General features: G+C 41.4%; 2 protein-coding genes across 4 annotated transcripts; both read left to right on the forward strand.

Moving 5' to 3' along the window:
- The first annotated feature begins 1,067 nt into the window (after positions 1-1,067).
- Positions 1,068-14,163, forward strand: mbnl3 (muscleblind-like splicing regulator 3). Of its 3 annotated transcripts, none has more exons than XM_037261483.1 (7): positions 1,070-1,986; positions 6,485-6,649; positions 7,221-7,424; positions 7,490-7,714; positions 8,142-8,289; positions 8,590-8,690; positions 9,250-14,163. In XM_037261483.1, the coding sequence occupies exons 1-7, from the start codon at positions 1,813-1,815 to the stop codon at positions 9,265-9,267; spliced, it is 1,035 nt and encodes a 344-aa protein (XP_037117378.1). In that variant the 5' UTR covers positions 1,070-1,812; the 3' UTR covers positions 9,268-14,163. The 3 variants fall into 3 exon arrangements, with proteins under 3 accessions (XP_037117380.1, XP_037117378.1, XP_037117379.1); XM_037261484.1 differs by having other exon boundaries at positions 1,071-1,986; positions 9,247-14,163; XM_037261485.1 differs by lacking the exon at positions 8,590-8,690 and having other exon boundaries at positions 1,068-1,986; positions 9,247-14,163.
- A 1,121-nt stretch (positions 14,164-15,284) lies between these two features.
- On the forward strand, positions 15,285-19,846 carry rap2c (RAP2C, member of RAS oncogene family). Its single transcript, XM_037262289.1, has 3 exons — positions 15,285-16,243; positions 16,946-17,231; positions 18,497-19,846. Exons 1-2 carry the CDS (start codon positions 15,971-15,973, stop codon positions 17,222-17,224), a joined length of 552 nt encoding a protein of 183 aa, XP_037118184.1. The 5' UTR covers positions 15,285-15,970; the 3' UTR covers positions 17,225-17,231; positions 18,497-19,846.
- The last annotated feature ends 612 nt before the right edge of the window (positions 19,847-20,458 follow it).

Genomic DNA, 20,458 nt, shown 5'->3' on the forward strand with positions numbered 1-20,458 from the left:
TGAAGCATCCGATTGGCCTGCCTCCTTTCTTTCCACATTATTTCATCCTCCTGGTTAGTGTGTGCCTGGCTGCTAGGGCGTTAATCATCGGCGAGGGCCTCTTGTCAAGGACGCCGCCTGTCTCGCTGCATGTGATTCATGTCACGTTTTAGTCAGTGGCTGTTTCAGGATGAGTGAATGAATCCAAACAGCGAATAAACAAATAATTACCTCAGAATAGTTCAGTTGTGTTTGACTTATGCTACATTTTATACATTGGAGTCCATCTATTGAGACCTATCCCCGTCCCCAAATAAATAGCGACATTGGCATTTTCTCAGAAGTGTGCATTTCGCAATGCAAAGGTAGCGCAACATTTTATTTGACAATTACTTTCCTCTCAAATCTTAGCATCTCTTAGCCTTCAAAAGTGCATCAGCGTCAGGGATCACGGCGATTGTCAACCGGTGTTTCGTGACCTTTTAGTGGCCTGTGGCGGTATTGCAGGTGGTCTCCGAAATTGGACATGGATAACAATTGTAACATTTTGAAAAATGAAATGGATTTATTATTTAGACTTTATTTATTTTCCATTTTATTTCTATGAATCATTTACCCATCCAAATGATGTCAAATATTGCTGAGATTCCTAAAAGAGACATAAAGACGCAAATAAATAGCCTGTATAGCTCTATCCTCCTTCGGTGCAAAATAAAATAATAATCCACCAAAGCAGTGGTCCCCGAGTTGCTTCTTCATTATAATGTTGGTCCCTTGGTCCAAACCAGTTGAAAACCCCTGACATACAGTATACAGACAATCTCAGAATGTCAAGCAAGTGGTTGTGCTTGGGCCCTCCAGTGGACAAACGAGGAACAACAGTTATATTGGGAACTAGCAGTGAATGTGTTATCTATTGTCACGAGCCACGTTGGATTCCCTGGTGGGCCGAATATTTTCTCTCTCTCTCTCCCTCTGTCTGTCTCTCGCTCTGTCTCTCTCTCTCTCTCTCTCTCTCTCTCTCTCTCTCTCTCTCTCTCTCTCTCTCTCTCTCTCTCTCTCTCACACTGACTGAATGAAGGCATACAGTCGCCGCCGCCTTTCCTGTTTATTCCAGCCGCCCTCCCTCTTTCGTTCGGCAGGTCCCCTCCTTGTCTGTTCGTCGTCGCTTGTTTCTTTCCTCCCCTTCCTACCTCGTGGTCCTCATCAGCACCCCTCCTTCTCTTCCGCCTTCAGCGCCGCACAATCTTTAGCTGGCAGTGCTCCATTTCTTCTGTTAGCCAACGCGTTTTTCGGGCCGTTTATTAAGCCACGGAGACCAGGAAGGAAAATATGCAAACGGGGCTAAAGTAAGAGGTGGAAGTGGGACGTGAGGAGCCGCCTGACGCCGTTTTATACCCTTTTTTTTTTCCTAGATGAGGGCGTCACGGTGCCCGCTAGCCTGGAATGCAGACTCCATTTGAACGAGCTGCACCTATTTGTCTTGGACGTTTCAAGGACGCGGACCTGCCAAGTGACTTTTTGGGACATACGCGCACTGCGGTGACTGCCTCTGTCTCAGCATGTTGACGTGAATGGAGTAGCGACGCAGGGTGGGCCTGGCACTGGCACCCCACCTCCACATCCCCTCTCCACTATGCCACACATGATATCCTCCGAGTAGATTAGTTTATTCGCCCCCCATGGACTCTGCTATCTCATCCCTGTCCAACTTCAGCTGTTACTTTTCCCAGGAAGAGCCAATAAAGCACAGCACCGCTCCGCAGAAATCCCCGCGGACATTTTCCATCCGCGCATCGTCGTTTCCAGTTGCTCCAGTGAGTTTGCTCGGTCATGGCGGTGAGTGTGAGCCTGGGCCGGGACACCAAATGGCTGACCCTGGAAGTGTGCCGCGAGTACCAGAGAGGCACCTGCTCGCGCTCCGACGCCGACTGCAAGTTTGCTCACCCGTCGCGTAGCTGTCATGTGGACAACGGCAGAGTCATCGCCTGCTTCGACTCGCTCAAGGTAAACGAGCGGCGGACAGCAAAATATTTGCGCTGTCACTCGGGTTGACCTGCAGGTGCCTCGCTGTTTACCTTTGGCAGGTGGTTTTCGTTGAACCATCTGGTTTGCTAGCTACGTTGGTTTAGGTATTAATACTTCACCTTTAATCCGTTGCAGAGCATGGAAAAAATCCTAACACGTAAACCATTTTATATTTTGTGCCCAGGAACCAGGTTGGCATGAGTTGTGTTGCGTTTGGACAAAATGTGTGCTTTGCAGCACCCATTTACGTTCTTGGTGACAGGGAACTACAGTGGACTGCTGCTGATTTTTAAACGCAATTATTGTTTTCTTTTTGGGGCGGGATGGGCTTTCCCATTTTACTCCAAGGCAATTTTTTTACTTGTGTGTTAAAGTGAATTGAGGGGGTTCATCTACAACATGTAGTGCTTTGACACCTTGTTGTGGCACTTTGTTAAAGTGAATTGAGTGGCACCACCACTAATTTCTATAATCTTGTGGCACTGTAATGCCAGGCAATATGAGTGGAGGTGTTTTATTTAGACAGATATAGTGCTTTGCCGCCATCTGGTATGAATGCTGCTGGAAACCTGAATTTCCTAACGGGGATCAATAAAGTCTCTCTCTCTCTCTCTCTCTCTCTCTCTCTCTTGTCACAAACGTATGTTGAAGTGAGTTCAGAAGTTTTATCTTGCTGAAAACTGAACATTTGAATTGGAACACAAAGCAAAAGAAATCTACAGCTCATCGCTTCAATACAATCAAACAGGTTCATCCTACAATCCTTGGGCAGCTTCAGTTTGGCTCTCCTCCAAGTGCCACATTCAGGTGTGTCTTTTTCATCACGTCGACTCATTTGCTCGCGCCTGGCCCAGGAATGTGCTGGCGAATATGAGCCGAGGAGAGTCTCCTTAAATGTGCATGGGTGTCGGCCAAAACTGAATTTTGGAAAACACCTAGCGCTCTTACGCTAGTATGATCAGGAAATTGTCCCTTAGTTGGATAATAGGTTACAAGAATTATGATACTTCATTTGTAATGAATAATTTGTGTGCCAAAATATTTCAGTAACATTTGGTGTCAAATAGTGAATATGACAGAGTCCCGTCCTTACGTGGGCCTGTGCATCCTCAATTCTCATCGCAACGGCGCTTGTGACTCACACGCCTTTCCCACACAGCCGCAACCCAAAGCGTTGGAAAATGTTGCTTTACTGCTTTCAGGTTTTCAATGACTGGGCGATGACTTGGTCAGTGGAGACATTTACGGCTGCATCGTGGTTTGAGGTTCAAGCTTTCCCTTTATTCGGCGCCCTCATTTGTTACAGCCGCATATGCATACATCCACATTCAATACCATTTGGGCAAAACATGCACATTAAGTTGTTGCAAGGATGTGCAAGCTTCAGTGCCACAATTAGAATTGAAATGGACACCAAATTGTTTGTGTCAATCTATGAATGAAAAAAAATGTTTTCTTAAAAAGGCGACCTCGAAAACCCACGGGTTGCTTCAGCAAAAATAATAGAAGAATTGGTATTAAAATAAACCAGGTAAGACAGGAAAAAGGTATTTGCAAACGGCATCACGTTAAAAAAAAAATTGTGCGAATTATCGTGCACATTGATTTTTTTATGTACAGAAAATATTGTACCTGATTAATAATAATAATAATCAGAATTGGTTTCAAAATAAAATAGTTCTTGTTTGTTTGGATCTACTATGTATGCATATGTATAATGCAGTGTCTTACGTAGTAGATGAGCTAACGGAAATTAGCATCAATGTTTATGGTAATTCCAACCAAACCTTCAACAACTGCCACTTAAGCGCGTTTAGACCAGCAGCACATACAAGGACAGCTCACAATCAAAAACACCAAAATGTGTAGCTATTTCATTAACATTTGCTAGCTTGATGCTAAAATATGTAAGATGCCATGGACAGGCTAAATGCAATTAGCTAACTGCTACTTTACACACAGAGCACAGGAGCAGCAACACATATAAAAGAAAACAATATAAAACATTTATCATAGGCAAGTCTTGTATTCTCAAGAAGAATTACAATATAATATTTATTCATTGTGCATGCAGGGTGTCCGATAATACAATTTCTGCCCAGCTTGTGTTGAAAGTGTGCCTATGCGGGACGTTTGGTTTCCTGCTGCAAAGGAAAAGTGCGAGCCTGACGAGTGGAATCGTGTAGCATCTCAGCTCGCAGCCGCCGCTGTCTCCTTGCTTATTGAGTTTGAATGCATTATTAGTCCATTTTTTCACGTTATGTCATCCAGAGCAGCAGAGATGGAGAAGGCAGTGTAGCGGGAGGCCTAGCAACAGCACAGGAGTGAGTAGCCATTGGATAGTTTGATCATCCTGAGTGGCACGGCTGTTTTTAGCACTGAGCAACAGTCTGCCTCGGTATTGTTGGCATGGAGGGCAGCAAGAGGCCTGCTGCCGTTTTGCGCAGAAGGCCAGGAGGACGCGTTGGAGGCCTGCCTCGTGGAACGAGGAATTTACAAAATTGGTTTACCCTTCCTGTTTAATGTGTTTGCACCTGTCTGATTTAAGTGCTCGCTGCGTCTGCAGATATGATTGTGTCTTGAAATGTTGGGTGTTATTCAGATTTCCAGGAACTCAATATTTTGAACGTTGTATCACATGACCAAACAAGTAGCCACAAGGTGGCGGAGATTCCCCGGCAGACTCTTCAACTTTTCAGTGTCTCGTTGTGTGCTTTGTTTAGCGTTTGCTGGGGCATTTGCACTAACTTGTGGCTACTTGTCCGATTTTGTGATACAACTGAGTTCCTGGAAATTTAAATAACCATATCTGCAGGCTCAGGGAAAACTTAAAACAGACAGGCTCAAGAACATAAAAAATGGAATGGTAAGGGATTAGTATAGAATTTAATTGAATGCAATTGAGAAAATATAGTATAGCTTAATTCTCCGCAACAAGATTCTGTGCAACAACAGTGGTACCTTTTGCCCCAACGTCTGACACATATTAAACTTGAGGTGCAATAAAAGATGGTTTGACAACACGGAGCGCTGAGATGTGACCATCTGTTTCCATTCTCCAACTTTATCTCATCAGTCTTGTTTGTTCGCCTTGTTGGCTACGAGGGAAATTTCACAAACTGCCGCAAATATTTTCGCATAGTTCAAAATGAATACATGTATTGGAGTCTTTTTTTGTTGTTGTGATTTTATTCGTAGAATTCTGATTAGGCTGCTGTTCTTGTTGCCCTGCCACACTTATCTAATATCCAAGTGAGCTTCATTGAATTCAAAAATTTCCATAAAGTTTTACTGGTGACAGGTATTTATGACATCACATCATGTACATAGGGGTCAAACGTTTACGGCAAAGTTCCCAGTGGTGCAAATAAGCTACATGTGCCCTGAGATTGGCTGGTGACCAAGTCATTGTTTACCGCACCTCTGAGCTAAGGTCACCTGAGGTCACCTGAGTCAAATTCACCAATGACGCCAGTGAGTGCTCCAGTAATTGAAAAGATTGACTTTTTTTTTTTTTCCAGCAGTACATGGCCGCAATTGTTCTTTGCTCAGGCATAACCTTTCCAAATGCGCATCTGACCATGTACAATTTCCGAGACGGCTGGCGCATTGTTCATAAATTATCCAGCACAAGATCCTTGGAGACCTCATTAGTGCTTAATTTTAGCAGAACTTACAAAATGCCACCCTGTATTTAAAACCCACTTGACGCTTAGCTAACAAATCGTTCTGTTTTATGATGATCATGAAATGGCAAGTTTTATGATTATTGATGTCGGGTTGAGTCACAGATTTATTTATTTGTTGTTGTGTTTATTGTGTTCATATTTGGCACTGTGGTGTGTGTGGAGAAGTAGAAGTTCAAAAGTTGAATTATAATCACTGTCGATGCTCATTTCTGGTAGCTGTCAATGGTTTCCTCATGTTAGCATTAAGCTAGCGGACTCACATTAGACAAAATGAAATTGTTTGATTACATTTTGGTGTTCAAAAGTTTAATTTGCTTTAATGTGTACGTTTTACAGTAGACTTAAACTACGAGTAACACATAGTTTGACGTAAGTACACTGCCTTTTATTTGAACAACTGAGCAAAACAGTCTTTGTGTTTAAACCTCAACGTGAAGTTGTTACTGGTATCCCAGTGTTTGGCAGCAAAAGCTAAGGAATACTTATAAAAAGTGTGTTTTGATAAGTTTACACTTGTTAAAGTGTGTGGGAGGGGTAAAAGGATCTTTTCACTTTTGACAAGGAACACCAACTGGGCATTAACCCTTTAAGTTATTCTGTTAAGATTTCCAAGATCGACGACACAAGTGCTCCTTTGCTTCGAGGTAGTTTGAGCAATTTGACGCTTGAAATCAAATCTGCTCCTGTCGTGTTTATCTTTTGCGGTGGCCATAATGTTCCATAAAGCAATTTATGGTCTAGTGTTTGGAGGCTCATCAGTGTGTCGCTTTTCCTGTTCTTTTATTCAGGGTCGCTGCGCGCGAGAGAACTGCAAATACCTGCATCCTCCTCCACACCTCAAAACCCAGCTGGAGATTAACGGCAGGAACAACCTGATCCAGCAGAAGGCCGCTGCCGCCATGTTGGCTCAACAGATGCACTTCATGCTACCTGGAGCGCAACTGCAGCCTATGGTGCGTCCCCAAATACGACATTCTTATTTCTTAAAATGTTGTGGCATTAACCCTTTTATCTCATTGGATATGGGCAGACCCACCTGACATAAGTGAAAGTCTAAATCCGGAAAAAAATCATTTGTGATGGTAATGCTAGCATATAATGCAAATCACTCTGGATGAGCTCATGGATATTAGCATCGCTATGACATCAATCTCTGTCTCTGCGAGAACGATTATTAAATCTGCAAATGTTTACACTCCGTATTTTACAGTGAAGCTCACATTTTACTACACTGAAAGTGTTCAACTGTATTTGAACGTTGTTTACTGTAAAAACATCTGCAAAATATCCCATTTACTGCAACAGAGGTTCACTGTATACTGATGTCCAACTGACCTCTCATCACTTAAAAAACTCTTAAGTTAGGGCACTCTTATGTCAAGGTGCCACTATAAAGAATATCCTCTTTATGACATTTTTGTTTGGTGGTAATGCTGTTAGAGTTTGGACTGTACAATATGTTAATTGGCTCAGTAAATATCGTGAGGCAATGACGTAACAAACGTCGTTTTCTCAAACCCACAGACAACGTTCTCTGTGACTCCCTCGCTGGCGAATAGTCCCAGTATGCCATTTAGTCCCTACCTAAACCACATGGGCCCGAGCATGGGCTTGATGCCTGACCTGCTGCCCAGCACTCCCCTGCTGGTCCCTGGAAGTCCAACCGGCCTGTCTGCCATGGGCAATGCTGCGGCCCCGCCCAAACACTCCCGCACCGATAAGCTGGAGGTATGGCACCGATGTGTTCCTTTGGCGCACATTGAAAGGTAAACACGGGTCGCGGTTTGTCGCAGGTTTGTCGCGAATTCCAGCGTGGGAACTGCACTCGCGGGGAGAGCGACTGTCGCTATGCGCACCCCCTAGAGGCCGCCATGGTGGATTGCAATGAGAACTGTGTGATCGTTTGCATGGACTACGTGAAGGGACGCTGCGGCCGGGACAAGTGCAAATACTTTCACCCTCCTACTCACCTGCAGGCCAGGATCAAGGCTGGACACAATACGGCTTCTGCCGCCTTGGTGAGTCAACACCATAAGGAGAGCGCTATTTAGGGGCTCAGTTTGTCAATGCGATTAGATTCAAACCCTGTGACAATGTGCTGCTACACATAGGGTTAGGGTTAGGCATATAGAAAAAAAATTTAAATTTTTTTTATCACATCTGCCTGTTTTAATTCTAGCCTTATCCCTAAAGTCAGTTGAGGTCACATGAGCGCTAATATTACACTGCAGCGTCCTCTGGTGGCCATTTTTTTTTTTTTAAACATAAGCGTATATTTTACATTCACTCCGTTCAAGGTTTACTTTGAAACTAACAAGTACAACAAAAGAGGATTATACATTGTTCATTCAAATACCAAGAACTCTTCCATCACCATTCATTCATATGATTTTGAAAGTGGAGCTACTCTAATGCTATTTGATGCTCCGCGGTGGGTGTGGTCAGGGTGTTCCGGCAGGAGGCGTGCAGTCGCTACCAAAGAGGCAAATGTTGGACAAGAGCAACGGCGCCCCCGTCTTCAACCCCAACATGTTCCACTACCAGCAGGCCCTTGCCAGCATGCAGCTGCAGCAGCCGGCCTTCATCCCCACTGGTGAGTGAGCAGCTGCGGCGCAGGCCCCTCAAAAAAGGCATTGTTTTTCCCCCTCACAATCCCTACGCCGATCAAACATGTAACTCGTAGTCCATTTTGAATACAATTGTCAGATATTGCCGTCTGATCACATTGTATGACTATTTGTTGCTAAACTTAATACTTTGGCTTTTATTTTGTTTGCATGTCCGGCGATACGCCTAAAATCATCCTGCCAATGTGGCTTCACCTGTTGCCATGGTAACCGTCTCATTCCTGTTCCTCCCCTCATCCTCATCTTCTTGTCTGCCTGAATAAAAGTTACCATGATGCACGGCGCCCCCGCCTCCTCCTCCGCCGTTTCGTCGGCCTCCAGCGCAGTCGCCGATGTTCCTTTCACTGAATCCGCCACCTCCGATCAGGTTTGCCCTTGTCTTGTCTTTTAATTCGACTCTTTAGTATGGAAAGCCCTTCAAGCATTTATTCCTTTTCATTTCATATCTTCATATTTTTTTGAACTCTTAGGATGTATATAGGAAGGAATGACTGGGGAATTGTAGTTTCATGTACTACATCAATTTTACGTCGTCCTCATTTAGTGAGGACTAAGTTAACGTTATACTCAGTGGTTTGGAACAAAATGTTAGCTGTGTTAGAAGTTTGTCGAAATGTTTGCTCCTCTTTGTTCACTTAATGTGTCATTTGATCATATGAGTGTTACTGGCCGTCCCATCCGGCCTTCTTTTATTGCTTCCTCCTCATCTTACCATTATTCAGACGTTAGATAAAACAGAAAACATGTTCATCTTGCTAATGCTAAGTACAAGCCACAATAATGTTAGCTAACCACTGACCATGGATGTGCGCGTGTTTAGCTGAACACACGTTAAATGGCAACAGCTAGCTCCTCAGTTGTGCCTTTTTGCGCCTTTTCTATATTTAAGGAATAACAACTTCTCTCCTCTTTGTGTCTCCCAGTAGAGCTTTCTGAACTTGTGACTCCCGATCCGGTGGAGCTCCAGTGCATCCCCATGAATATGGAGGCCCACCTGTATCCTGTTCCCAAACTGCTGATGGGGGCTCTCGTGGCCTTGGATTCAGTAAGCCTTTCTCCAAATGCTACTTAAGGCCCTACCCAACCCCTCCAAAAAAAAGAAAAGACAAATGTGTGCCTCTTTAACTGCACGCCAACTTTAGAGGTTGCGCCCAAGAGACGCCACCTTCTTCTCAGCCATAATAACCGACACCTTAAAAGTGCACCAGATGTGCATGCTAACTGAGCCGGAACAAGAGTTGGCTAAGTCCATTTTTGTTTTTTTGCAGGAAAGGGATTTAAAGTTTTATGGTGGTGGACATTGATTTTTTTTTTTTATAATTTATCATTTTTTGACAGAAATGGTTCTTGTTCTTACATTTTACATTATAATTTTGGACTGACCATTTTATATATTCATATGAGATCATATTGTGACATTGTAATCCACGACCAAGAGACTGTCATCATCTTCAATGTCATAGTATCATCTCGATCAGAAGTGATAAAAAGTCAAAATATGTTCTCCTTAGAAAACTAAGGGGTAAATGTGGGGAAAACAGATTAAAATATAATATAAATAAATATTGGGGGTAAAAAAATATCAACTGTACTTTGCAGTTGTTATACCACTAATCACCACTAAATAGCACACACGCCTACTTTCTTTTGATTCTTCTACAAATCTTGGAAGCTCACTTTTGAAGCTACAGAAATGAAAGTTGGCCCAGTGTTTCACTGGTAGCTTCAGAAACGCGCTAATAGCAATTGTGGACTTGAAAACTTGATTTTGACCAGTATTCATCTGAATATGACAACAATGGCGTTAGCCCACTCTGGTTCTTGGTAGCTCAACAAAATATAAGACACAGACAAAGAAGAGGAAAGGATAGTTAGACTCATCTCAAAGCCAACCTTGTGAATGTTGATAACCAACGGAGGGAAGATGGAGACGAGTTGAATGACAGACTTCTGACAAACTATCACAATGTGTTTGCGGATGGCCTTGCGTGTAAATCCTTCTACGTTTCATTTGTGCGATATTCACTTGTGCTTATAATGTTGACTTCATTGGGATTTTAATTTTAGCTGCAGAGGAGACGTCATGCAAACGCAAAACAATGTTCAGGGAACACACACTCACTGTCATATATTTAAAAAAAAAAAAAAACGAAAGTATATGGGATTGGTAAAAAGCCATGATATCGAGAGATTATCAATAATGAAAAAAAGTATTTATCCTGTATGACAGTGGTGCTCAAACCCCTGCTGTATAAAAAAAAAAAAAAACTAAGATGAATAGAAAAGAATTTGATCATAATAGATCACATATAAATGATAACTACTGTAGTCGTAAAAAATGATGGCAGGTGCAGAAATGATTGTGTTAGACTTTTATTGCATTGTTATTATTATTGTTGTTGTTGTTTTTATACTTGAAAGGCAGTTAAGAATGTTGACTTGTTACTTCCAACATTGCCTGGACAGTTGGACCAGTTTAAGTGGATTGGTTCTATTTTCCTACGGGAAAGTTATGTTGAAAAAAGCCTCCATTATAGTTGTGTACAGCTAAAAAAAAAAAAAAAAAAGCCATTCACAGTAACGTTTGTGTTTCACTCAAAGTCTATCTATAAACATATCCTACTATATACACAACAATAGAATACTGAATCATTCAATCATCATCAATTAACTGATCACACGGGTGACATTATGACAACGGTTTTGTGTTCAATGAAGATTGTAAAAGCTACATTTTGGTCTCAAGACAAAAAAAAAAAAAGTGACTTTACCATGCTGACGTTAGACTGAATGCAAACACTTCAATCGGGCCAAAGTCATCCACTATTATATGCAAGGAACTGCACCATTTAATGCAATGCTGGATTCAAATGTACATATTCACTTTTTAAATGTCATTTTCATTCTGTTTCAAAAGTTTTGGGGTTGAATGTTTGACATCATAGAATCCATTCCTGTGTTTGATGGCTCTCAAAGGGCGCTTGAAACTTGAAACAAGATCCCATCGTTTTGTCAAAAGACTTTAAAGATGAACAAAATTTACAAAGGAATTGTTTTAGTTGGGTGGACATTGTGTGTCAATTGTAGCTTGCAAAATCCCTTCAATCTAAATTGTAACGTGCCTCTTTCAAATGGATTCATTGTCCCTATACCTTAAGATGAAATGTTGGATTTTGTTTTCACGCATTACATGAGAACACTTTTTAAGGCAGCTGTGCTGTTTTATTGAGTGTCAGTGTGGTAGGTTAGTATGTGCTGAAGAACGGCATAGGAGGCGTTTTAATAAATCATGTCTCGGTTTTGGTGAATGTATCCAACCCTTGGATGCAAATAGTGGCCCTGTAAAAGATGCTGACATGGATTTGTTTATGAAATCACTTTGTTGCCACGCAGAAAAGACGATATAATTTTATTTATATAGCATTGGTCGATGTATCAGGGAGCTAATGGGGATTTTTGAAGTCAATACTGTATTTTTGTTTAAAAAACAAAAATATAAACAGTGGTGACAGACAGTCCACAAGTCTCCTTTTTTGGGGGGTAGGGTCGCTCGCTGTGCTGGCCGATGTCCATCCTCTACGAATGTGTGACCTTCACCTTGTTTGCACTTATGTACATATTAGAGAACTGTCTGACTATCCCTCCAAATGTTTATTTTGAATAAATTTAGACAAAAGCGTCTAATATAATCGTCAACCAGTGTATTGTTAATATTACTGTACGTCTATTGAGTACAGTGGAACGCTTTTACCTAATATTCTTTTCTTTAAGTGTGTATTATTTTTGGGCTTATGTAATGCTTGTTTTTTTTTTTTTTTAAAAGAGGCTGTTAAATTTGAATCAAATCCTACGTTGGTGTCAAATAATTGAGAGGTATTTGAAAACTCAACGACTGTTCTCTAGCAATATGACTAAAATGTAAGTTGGACATGTTGTAGCCTATTGCTAATCTATGCTAGCGCATAAGTAAAGTTCTAATTACGGTAAATATTTGTATTTTCTTTAATGCCTTGCTTATTTAATGAATTGGTGGGGGTGGGCATTTGACAGTAGCAACATAACTCGAATATGTGCTTTATTTGGTAGCCTCTCACTTATGTATGCTAACCTAAAGTCAGAATCAGTGTAAATAGACGTACGAAAAACATCTTTAGGCCAGGATGTAGCCAGCAAACTACCTGAAATTCATTGCATGCACGGCCAACGTGTTGATCATTTGCCTCATAGGACCCCTTGGTAGCTGTTGCTGGCGGGGGGCTAGTGGGGGACTCCCGAGAGACGGTTGATATTAGTCCATATCAACGACATCACTAGAGTGGGGGTGTCAGAAACACTAAATTGAGCACGTTCTCCCAAAACTTTGAATTTTACTCTGCGTTTTCGCTACAGTTTCGTTTTTGAAGTTCGCAGCGTTTAGATGTCCGCTCTTTCTTTTTTTGCTCCTGCAGCCTGCTGTTTTGTTTCAATAGCGCTGCCCCCGGCTAGAGTGAGTCATCCTGATGAATTGTTTCACAGCCCTCCAACATATGAACACTAGTGCTGACAGGGAAGGGATGGAAAGCCATTTGATCATTTAGCCCGTATCTTTGAGGCCCAGGTTAAGTAAGCTGCTTGTCCTCATAAATAAGACAGCATAGTGCACTAGTAGAACAACGGTGTCTTACTAGTAGTACGAATTTTTGGATGACTAATGCCTGCTGGTACACCATACAATTAAACTGGTACCCCATGTAAACAACTGTGCTAAATTAGTAACACCACTAGAAACTAGTACACCCTTTGTACTCAATAAGAAGACTTTTTAGTGAACTAGTACAATGACTGTGCCTTACTAATAATCTTTTTCCTACCACTAGTTCCACTTTTGACCTCTTGTGCCCAATTAAACCTTACTGATAAATGACTGCTGTGCTAGTAATACTACTAGGTCCAAATTATAGGCATGTCATGCACTAGTAGCCTACTGAACCCTACTAGTAGACAAATGGCCTGTTATTGAGCAGAAATGTCATACAGCAACTCGTGGTCTCTACTAATGTACTGAATTGTCTTGATGCACTTGATATCAGCTGAGTGTCCATGTACTAGTAGGCCAAACATGGCACTAGTAGTGACAGAAAAAGATTACCGAATCGCTAATCATTTTAATCGTGCACCCTAGTTCTACTGGTGTGCCGAAATGTCACACTGCATTGGTGGGGAAAACATTCCTACTAAGACACAGTCATTCTACCAGTGCGCTGAATTTTTTTACTAGTGAGTGCATACCAGTCCATGGACTTTAACTAGTAGTTCAACTTTGACATACTTGTAGAACTTTGTGCTATTAGTGCAGCAAAACTTCACGAATTGATAATTGGGTGCTATTAGTTTATTAGTTCTGCTATGATGTAAAATTCTACCATTACTGTTAACGTCCTGTGCTTCACTAGTAGTACACAGACTAGTCAACTAGTGTAGTTTTGCCTCACTGATAGCATAGTTGTCCTAATAGTATGTCAAACTTGTCCTGCGACTGAGACAAAGTAGTAGCACGCAGAACTATGTGTGCCTTTAGGACACAGTAGTGGTTTTCTGTTCATATTGTCTGTTTATTTTGATACTTGTGTCCAAAATATTCAAGGAACATACCAAGTTGTAGTTGGGAAGTTTGAGAATAAGCCATATACAAGGAAAAACTGCTGTTTATTGTTTGCCTCAGTTTCTTCTTCTTGTGCTTTTTACATGCCACGCTACTTGTCAGTTGTATACATTGTTGTTATGATTGTTATTATGACGAAGGTACCGTGCCTATTATTCTGCACTTTCTGTTTGACCTTTAATAAATACACATTGTGATCTCAGGGTGGTGTTTCTTCCATTGTTTGTGCCACTTCTTTTGTATGTTTGCGATCGTTTGTGAGTGACCAAATCTAGGTATTATATATATATATATATATATATATATATATATATATATATATATATATATATATACATATATATATATATATATATATATATATATACATATATATATATATATATATATATATATAATTATTAATCAACTTAAACAGGGGTAGACATTCATATGATCGGCCTAATTTTGGGCCCGATTATCATGACTGGAATTGTGAATGTTAAACCGATTCAATATTTACCATTGTGCATCTTAATACATAAGAATGAATGGAACATTTGGGATATTTTTTTTAGTTTTATCGGTTTTAGTATTCTGTGTATTTTTTTTTTCAAATCCATATAGAGTATTGTTAATGCTTGTTTTCAGTGTCTTAAACTCCCATTACAATATGTATGATACCAGCTTCTACTTTGGGACATACAGGAATGTCAAAACATTTAAAATGATCCACAAAAGCACATGGATATCATTAATTGACAAATATTAAATCAAAGCTTTTATGCTTTAATTATAACATGTTTCAGTTTTTGTAATGAATGAGCCATTGAATGCAGTATGCAAAATCAAGATCAAGAATACTTTATTGTCCCCTTGGGGCAATTTGTTTGGTGTGGACTCTGTGACAATTGATCACTGACTGGCTCTAAGCTAGTGAATCAGTGAATGAGATAGAAGACTACAAAAGGAAACTATGAGACAAAAGCCAACAAAACGATTGAGTAAATCAAGCTTCGCAAAACATTGCTTTATATTTAGACTTTTACCGTGTGACGCGCAAAGCTCTCAATATTATGTGTATTTTATTTTGTGAAACCCTGACTGTGGATGGTATGATAATCAATGAGATCTCATGTACACTACAATGTGATGTTTCACCCTGGCCACCCCATCAAACGTATTCTAGCTACGCCCCTGTTACTTGTGTGTGTTTCTTTGAAATAAAGTTATTATTAATTTATTTCCCACTGTCAGAAGAAGGTTGAGAGTGGTTAGCTAAAGTGTAAGCGACGCCTAAACTAACATCGGGGTTATACTGATGCCTGTGATTGGCTGGCGACCATTTCGGGGTGTACCCCGCCTTCCTTCCAGAGTCAGCCGGGATAGGCTCCAGCTCCCCTACCGACCTCACGAAGAAAGATGAGCACGATAGACAGATGGAGGGCTTTCCGCTGTAAATCCAAACCTGCCTTTCGGAGCCTCTGCGTTTAACTCTCCGCTGCAATTCAGCCGGGAGCGCGTCGGTAACACACACGGAGTCCGTCAAAGGTGGACGGCAGCCCCGGAAATACAAGCAGGCCCCGGCCGTCGGACGGACGGACACGCCGGGTTGAGGGGCACCGCCGTCAGCCGAATGGTGACGCCAAAATAGAATGCGGTACGCGGCGTGCGTGACTCGACGACACATCTCCGACAGTGCCTCTTCGTAACTGGGTCGGACCCCTGACGAGCCCGGGTATGGGACCGCGGAGATTTAGCCACCGTCGAGCTAGCTAACAGGCGGAGTGAAGCGGAGAGGGTAGCAACTTTTCTCCCCCTTTACACGCCGAGTTTTTCATCCTAAACTGGTGGCAGTTATGACCCATCGAGTTTATTATACCCACAAATAGACGACGTTTGATATCGTTGTCTCGGCCTGGTTTTTGACAAAAGAATAGGGGTGCACAGGGCCCGTCAATGTTTCGGGGCGTCGCGAAGCTAATCCGTTAGCCGCTCCAAGTTAGCTTCGCCTCAGTCCACCACCAATGAAGGAGTACAAAGTGGTCGTGCTGGGCAGCGGCGGCGTCGGCAAGTCGGCGCTGACCGTCCAGTTCGTCACCGGCACCTTCATCGAGAAATACGATCCCACCATCGAGGACTTTTACAGAAAGGAGATCGAGGTGGACTCGTCCCCGTCTGTACTGGAAATCTTGGACACTGCGGGCACCGAGCAGTTTGCCTCCATGCGGGACTTGTACATCAAGAACGGGCAGGGCTTCATCCTGGTCTACAGCCTGGTTAACCAGCAGTCTTTCCAGGTAAGAAAGGACGACCCTCCTCCTCCATATTTATCGCAGGGGACACATTCCTGGTCCATTTGTGATAGGAACAAATCTGTGAAATTGACAGACCATCAAAACATGAAGAACTAGAGTTTGACCTGCTAAAGAGAACCGCCGGGCGTAGTCCTACCTTCAATGTATTAAATATGCCCAAAGTGCCCCATCAAATGAAAAGAACATTAGTCTTACTCAGGGGTGTCAAACTTATTTTTTTTGATGGCCGCCTCGTAATCATATTTTCCATCGAAAATGATATGCAGTATAGGCTACACAACAAACTGATGAATAACAAGTTTTGGAATCAGAAATAAGTTAAAAACTGCTCAAATACTTAAATAACTGCATGGCAATAAAAGTGTCTTATTTTTTTTTTTTTTTTAAAGTGTAGATAATTTGCAATTTTAGTGTTGACACATGAAGTTTTCAATTTGTCATCGTGGGCCCCATAAGATGATGTGACAAGCTGTATCTGGCCCCTGACCAGGCCTTGAGTTTGACACTTATGGTCTTACTGGTTTTGAATTGAACAATTTTTTATTTGACTGCTAAGTGAATCACATTCATTACGGATGATATGTTTGAAAAACCTGAGATGAAATTAGCATGTATAAATATTTCTGCTACCTTTGTCATTTGAATTGCCCAAATTTACTTTTCACTTCCTCTTCCTCCTTTGAGGACATCCGACCCATGCGAGACCAAATTGTGCGAGTGAAACGCTTCGAGAAGGTGCCGCTGATCCTGGTGGGCAACAAAGTGGACCTGGAGTCAGAGCGTGAGGTGGCGGGCTCTGACGGCCGCGCCCTGGCCCAGGAGTGGGGCTGCCCCTTCATCGAGACCTCGGCCAAGAGCAAGACCATGGTGGACGAGCTGTTTGCTGAGATTGTGCGCCAGATGAACTATTCTACGCTGCCCGAGAAACAGGAGCAATGCTGCACCGCCTGTGTGGTACAGTGAGGAAGAGGTACGGATGCTCATGCACTCGGCGCGGCTACGTCCCATAAAAGTATCTGCATGGATTCTATTCCACCTGAGAGATTTCAGCCTAGTAAAGTGATATTGGTGTCTTAATCATAGATGTACTAAAAAAAAATGTCTAAAATGTTATTTGATTTGTCTTCAGACAGATTTGAACCTCTCACTCATTGGCTTTAACATGGCGCCAAAGCAATAGTTTTATATTAATCTTCCTTTGGCCAAATTTGTGCAGGTTCACTGTGTATAAAAAAATAAAATGGAAGCTCCGGTTTGACAAAAGTAGAAATGAGACCATCAGATGACTGCTCCAGCGACAAGAGATGTAGCGAGAAGGACGAGTGGGCGAAAGCATTTAAGATGGATGTTCGACGGAGGCGAACCACAAACGACGCCGCTCGGCGGTTCGAGCAAAAGAGCGAAGCAGACAGTTTAAAGAGGAAAAACACCACATCCTGTATAAGAAATGACGTTCCAAACCAGGAAGTGACATTGATGCAGCGCAGCAGCAATCTATTTTCTGAAACTAAAACATAGCTTACCTGAATTTTAATTCGTTCCGGGAATTTTTGTATTTATTTATTCCCAACAATGAAATCTCTTCATTCTTCAAAATTTTTGGCTGTGCTGCACCCATATTTGCCAGCTGCTTTCATTTTAATATGTATAATTTGCACCTGAGTAAAAGGCACAGGACCAGTCAAATTTAAAATAAGTCCAGACAATACAGGAATCGATTATCAAAGTAATGGACAATTCTTATCCTAGTTTTGTTTTTTTAATAGTCAATTTATATTTGGTCAATTTATATTTGCTCTTTTCTTGAACTGTCAATTTAAAATAATGTTCTGATTATGAATAGGTTGACACTTTATAGATGTTTTTGTAGCCAATTCATTGATTCAATTAAAAAAAAATTTCACGGATTACTCAATTATTGAAATAATCGTTGATTGCGGCTTTAATATCATTACTATAGATTTTTGTCACGTAAAATAGTAGTTCTGAACTTTTTTTCGTTTTATTCAGGAGGCTGCTATAGATTAATGGCATTGTCATTCATTTCAATGAAGAAAGATAATTTCAGATTTATGGGTACTGTCATGGGAGTTAAGTCATCGCTGTACTTGGACCTTCAAGTCTTTTGTAAAATATTTCGACTCAATTCCAGTGTGTGTGCGCCGTAAGACAATTTCTTAAAACGTGTTTTTATACGGTCTTGCTGACTAGTGGATTTTGTGTGTGTCTTTCCAGATGCAGTGTTTGTCAGATCAGCGGGGGGGCGAAAGGAAGTGGGGGCACCCAGAATCGCCAGCCCCTGCACAACATGGCCCCCCGGTTTGAAGGTTCCCTGGTATCTTAATGCAGGCGTAACCGCCAGCCGGGACTCCTATTTTTGATATCCCGATTTTCAGAGGGACATTTGGGTTGTGCCCCCACTCGAAAAGCCTTGAAAGGACCACGGAGAGACTTGCCACGTAGTCAAGTGCTCATGAATTTCGTCCCCTGCCGATCTCCTTCCCCTCCTTCCTTTTAGTCAGAAAAATGTAATAACCAACAAGTGTTTGTGAGGCAGCAGCTCCTTTTTAAAGCTGCTTTAATCGCCATTATATACTTTCTTATTATTAAAACTTGTATTGCGTCACTATGGGATGCCGTTTGGGCAATTTTTTTAACATTCTTTACATCCAGCTTAAGGTACGTGCACTAGCACGCTCCTTGTCAACATTCGGCCCACTCGTAATAGTCTCCTGGACCCTACTAATTACAAAAAATGTCTGCTACTAATTTTGCCTCGCTTCATCTTCACTAGTAAGACAGTTAACTAGTAATATTGAAATGTCTGCTTATTAGTTGGTCGACTTTTGCATACTCATCAAATGACTGGATCTTAAGCTGGATATCAAGTATATTAAAAAATAAAATGCTCACAATGGCTTTCCATATGTCATTGGTTTTAGGGGAGTCTGAAGTATTTCGTCTTCAGGAAACATTTTGAATTTTAAGCACGGACACTTAAGTTCCACTTTCAGTATATTGCTCACTTTTTTGTTTAAATTCCTTTTTTTAAGTTTCACAAAGTGTTGACAGGATGGTTGACTGTATTGAACCAAGGCATTTTTTTTTGCGCAGTAAAGGCCGTTGTTAAATGTTCAAATCCGTGTTTGATGCAGCGATTTAGCTGAATTTGAATGACTTTGACTAGAGTCTCGGTAATACGTGTGTGTGGATCATATGGATGGACACCTGTCTCCCCCGTGCGCTTTTTTCCCAGCGTCTCGGCGGCGGCGGCGGCGGAAGGACCAACGCAAGCACACTTGTCCACATGCATATTTTGACTTTTCATTATTTCCACTTGACCATTTGTTGTCATTCAATAAGTCTAGCTGCAAACTGTTAAACGGATTTAACATTGCTTTCTGTTTTTTCCCCCTCTTAATAGTATCATATTTATTAAAAACTTATGATGTGATTAGCCAGTTTTAAACATTTTGATTTGATACTAGGTTTTTGCTTTGGTGACATCAGGCTACAAAGGTATATATTGTTTGTTTTTATATTAAGATGAGAATTTAACAGAGCCTTAAAATAATTTCTGATGCATCTCTGTGTCTTGTTTCTTCTTCCACTAACACACAGGTGTCAAACTCAAGGCTCGGGTGCCAGATGTGGCCCGCCACGTAAATTTACAAGGCACGCAAGGACAAATTGTGCATCGGATTCATATGTCAATACTAAGAGAACAAATACTTTTCATTTTTTATTGACATTCATAGTGTTTAAATATTTGAGCAGTTTTATTGTCTGTTTGGAAAACTAGTTTGTTGCGTAGCTAATACTATAAATACTCATATGAGACGTTCATACATTTGGGTTGATAATTTTAATGGCCCTCCGAAGGAAACTACGATGCGGCCCGCAGCAAAAATAAGTTTGACACACTTGCACTAACGGATAGCCTTTTTCTAAAAAAAAATGTTTTTATTGTGTCCTCAAATGCTAAAATTAGCATACAGCAATCAAGTTACTAGTACACTCTTTAAAATAGTAGGACAACCTTGGCATACTTGTAGGAAGTTAACTACATTATACTAGTGAGGCAAAATTAACTTGTTGACGTGTGTGCTTTTGGTACTAACAGTGTTGTGCCAGATCTTAACGAGCAGAACTTGATGTCACTTGTAGCATGCATGTTTTACCTCACTATTATGTAAG

This window comes from Syngnathus acus, chromosome 10, assembly GCF_901709675.1.
Source record: "Syngnathus acus chromosome 10, fSynAcu1.2, whole genome shotgun sequence".
Taxonomy (NCBI): Eukaryota; Metazoa; Chordata; class Actinopteri; order Syngnathiformes; family Syngnathidae; genus Syngnathus; species Syngnathus acus.